Source organism: Fulmarus glacialis, unplaced genomic scaffold, assembly GCF_000690835.1.
Source record: "Fulmarus glacialis isolate BGI_N327 unplaced genomic scaffold, ASM69083v1 scaffold22812, whole genome shotgun sequence".
NCBI classification, from domain to species: Eukaryota; Metazoa; Chordata; class Aves; order Procellariiformes; family Procellariidae; genus Fulmarus; species Fulmarus glacialis.
In genome coordinates, this window is record NW_009197493.1 from 4,292 (window position 1) to 7,983 (window position 3,692).

The 3,692-nt window shown below is 58.7% G+C and overlaps 1 protein-coding gene across 1 annotated transcript in view; it reads left to right on the forward strand.

Annotated features, from left to right (window-relative positions):
- The window catches only part of LOC104072955 (arrestin-C-like), a 7,196-nt gene extending 3,709 nt beyond the window's left edge, over window positions 1-3,487 (forward strand). The window contains exons 11-17 of the mRNA XM_009572573.1: window positions 503-640; window positions 1,157-1,240; window positions 1,534-1,557; window positions 1,637-1,689; window positions 2,057-2,066; window positions 3,013-3,015; window positions 3,388-3,487. Of these exons, the coding sequence (XP_009570868.1) occupies window positions 503-640; window positions 1,157-1,240; window positions 1,534-1,557; window positions 1,637-1,689; window positions 2,057-2,066; window positions 3,013-3,015; window positions 3,388-3,487 (412 nt within the window). The remainder of the gene's footprint in view (window positions 1-502; window positions 641-1,156; window positions 1,241-1,533; window positions 1,558-1,636; window positions 1,690-2,056; window positions 2,067-3,012; window positions 3,016-3,387) is intronic.
- Window positions 3,488-3,692: the final 205 nt, after the last annotated feature.

The window sequence follows — 3,692 nt, forward strand, 5'->3', positions numbered from 1 at the left end:
GGGGAAGGTCCGCAGCTCCTCCCCCGCTGCTTCCTCTCCTCACTTGGCATCTCTGAGGCTAGCCACCGCCTCTGCGCCCCTGAGAACGAGGAGGGCTGCAGCAAAGGCGGGGGGTAGAAAAAAGAAGTGGTTGTATAAGGGAACGAAAGGAGGAAACGGGCTCAGGCAGCTGCATGGGGAGGGCAGGGTGGGGGGGTCTGGCTCTGCCTGGGTGCCTGGTGCAATGCTGAGCATCCCCGGTGGGTGCTGAGCACCCACCAGGCTGGTGCTGGCTCGCCCCTGAGAACGAGGAGGGCTGCAGCAAAGGCGGGGGGTAGAAAAAAGAAGTGGTTGTATAAGGGAACGAAAGGAGGAAACGGGCTCAGGCAGCTGCATGGGGAGGGCAGGGTGGGGGGGTCTGGCTCTGCCTGGGTGCCTGGTGCAATGCTGAGCATCCCCGGTGGGTGCTGAGCACCCACCAGGCTGGTGCTGGCTCTGAGCTCTCCTCTCCCACCCCTTCCAGCGAGAACGTGGCAGCCAACTCCACATTCTCCAAAACGTACTCTGTCACCCCCACGCTCTCGGCCAACCGTGAGAAGCGAGGCCTCGCTCTCGACGGCAAGCTCAAGCACGAGGACACCAACCTGGCCTCCACCACCATGTAAGAGCCGGGTGGGCTCCCCCCGCTGCCCACCATGGCTGGACTCATGCCTTCCCCCCTCTCCAACAGCTTCCTGCTGCTCAGGATGCTCTGGGCTCCCACCAAGGGTCCCCCACACCTCCTGTGCCTGAGCCCACCCCATCCAGTTGGAAAATAGGGATTTTGTAACATGGCCACAGACCACCTCTCCATCTCGTAGGAGACGCAGCCTCCCAGTCCCAACCACCATCCAAAGCCCCTGTATCCCTTTGCAGAGCTGCATCGGGTCTCGTCTCAGGAGTAAATCCCAGTTCAGGCAGCTCAAGTGGCTTCCAGAAACAGCTCTGTGGCTTCAGCCAAGTGACCTGCCCTCCCCTCTCTTTTACTGCCACGTTGTGTTGTCCTCTTCTGCTACACCCCAGTGTACCCCACATGAAATGGGGCACGGAGACAGCCCCAGGAGCTGCTGTGGGGGAAGCAGATGGGGTCTGCGAGCAGCACTGCCCACCTCACTGCTCCGCTCTGCCTTTCTCCTAGCCTGAGACCCGGCATGGACAAGGAGGTGCTGGGCATCCTGGTGTCCTACAAAGTGAAGGTCAACCTGGTGGTGTCCCGAGGAGGGTGAGGCTCTGCGGGCACGGGGGGCAGGGACCATCCCCTTGGGCCATGCTGTGGGATCTTGTACCACCAGACAGGTGACGAAGGGACTCATGCGGTGGGTCCCCTTGTCCCTGCCCCACTCCCCCGGGCTGAGGTGCAGCCGGGCGCTGGGCTGCTCTCTGACTCCCACTCCTCCATCCCCATCACTGCTGCCTTTCACCCCTATTATAAATCATCTTCGACTTTATTATAAAGCTAACACCTCCCCCCCTCTGCCTTGGCTGATCTCTGTCCCTTCTCTCCCGCTGCCACAGCATCCTGGGGGATCTCACTTCCAGGTAAGGAGGGAGCTGCCTGCAGGGCCAAGCATGGCGCGGTGCTGCGCGGGTTTATTGAAAGAAGTGCTTTTCCTTCCAGCGACGTTGGTGTCGAGCTGCCTGTCATCCTGATGCACCCGAAGCCTGCGGACGGTAAGTAGCGCCTGGGATGCGGCTGAAACGCAGGGGAGGAAGAGGCAGTCCCCGTTCAGAGGGGAACTGGTAAAAGCAACACTGGTGCAGCCACCTCTGTGCAAAGGGCCCTGCTCTGCCCCAGCACCCCTGGCTGTGCGACGGGCAGAGCTGCTCCGGCTGCGCGGCAGCCACCCTCTGTCTGGGACCAGCCGTGGGAGCAGCTCTCCTCCCCACGGCACCCCGGCTGCCACCCGTCTCAACGTCTCTCTTTCCAGAAAAGAGAGCGTTAAGAAGAGATGTTAGTTGAAATGTCCTTTCTCTATTAACCTGCATGTGTGTCTCTCAATCCTTGCCTCCCTGTGCTTTGCTTATCAATGGACTACAGATAAGCCAAGGTAAAAAGATGTTTCCTTATACCTCAAGGCAGTATTTCCTCTAACACATAAACCATACAGATCCATCGCAGATGGATGTGATGCCCCATTCCAGTTTGAGAATCCTTGGATTAAATCATCCAGGCTGCAAAGTCCTGAGCCCCTCTGTCACAGCAGACAGCATGACACCCTCCATGGTGGCACAGGCAGCAGGAGCATTGTCACAGGCTGGGATGATTCAAATGCTGGGCTCAGCGCATGTTCTGCAAATTTCTAGGGCTTATTTTACAACTACCCTTGCTGCAAACACAGCAGCCTCTCCTGCTGCAAGCCCAGATCTTGCCTGTGTCTCCCTGTCACAAGTGCCAGCGCTGGACATAACGTCCCCTACGGCCTCAGTCCCCATCCGCCTCGCGCTGAGATCCCTTGGCTTCTGGAAGCGGCGCTGGTCACAGCCCCGTGCCCCCGCACAGTCCCCAGTGCCACAGCCCTCTTCTCCTCCCACCACATGAGCTTATTCCAGCTGAAGCCACAGCTGGGGTTGCTCCCCTCCGGGAAGCCGCAGCGTGCCAAACCCATTCCTGGCAGCTGTGCCTGGCAGCCACGGCCGCCAACCAGCCCCGCAGCCGGCCCTGGCTTGCAAAGCCCCAAAAAACTGTTTTTGTGTCTGGTTACACCCTGCAAGGGGACACGAGCACTGGGATTTGGAGCCTGGAAACTCGGGCTGCAACTGCAAGGCTTTCACACCAAAGCCTATCAGTTTCCCAGCTCAGCGAGGATATTTAAACTTCCAGAGGAGGAAATCTCTTGGCCTGTCCCCACCATCGCTCCCTGTAGATTTTGCCAAGTCGTTTCACATTCACAAGCTTTTGGAATCGGTTTTGCTGACACTTTTTTTCCGTTTTCTTCCCCCACTTTTCATTTTGTGGCTCTCACTTGATGTCATCTGCTGCTTGCCTTTCGCAAGGAGGTAACTAATCTCTTTGTCTCCACTTTAATTTCTTTTCCTTCCCTTTTTTCCCTTGACAATGCAAAATATTGTCTTAAAAAACACCAAAAGTTGCAGGCGAGAGCCCAGCACCTCCGGTCACGCACGCTCACAGTTGACCCGTCCTGGATTTGTGTGCTCGGGTCAGGCTGTGGCTCAAAGTGACCCAACTGTTCCCTGCAGTGTGCGGGGTGACGGGGCCAGGGCAAGCACCACGTTGTCCCATATTAGGAGCAGGGTTTGGGTGTCAGCAGGGATTTCGCCCTCTTTACTGCAGTGCAGCCCGGACAGCCGGACTGCAGGCTCCCCACGGCCGCCTTCCTCGGGTTCACCACGCTCTGCTCTCCCTTCCAGCGAGGAGGACATCGTCATCGAGGAATTCGCTCGCCAAAAACTCAAGGGGGAGAAAGACGATGAAGATGAGAAGGAGGAGGCTGACAAAGAGGAAAGCTAACCTGCTGCCTGCTCGCACGGAAAGCCACCGGTCCCACGCGCCCCGGTTTGGGACGTAGATGCCCGTAGCGCATTCCCCCGCTGTACCGCACGCGGTGCAGAACCTCAGCCCCTCTACGCGTGGTGCGATGTATTCCCCCAGGCACACCCTCCTCCCCCGGGCTCCTTGCACTGGCTCCAAGCCCTGGTTGCGGTGGCGGGAGCCA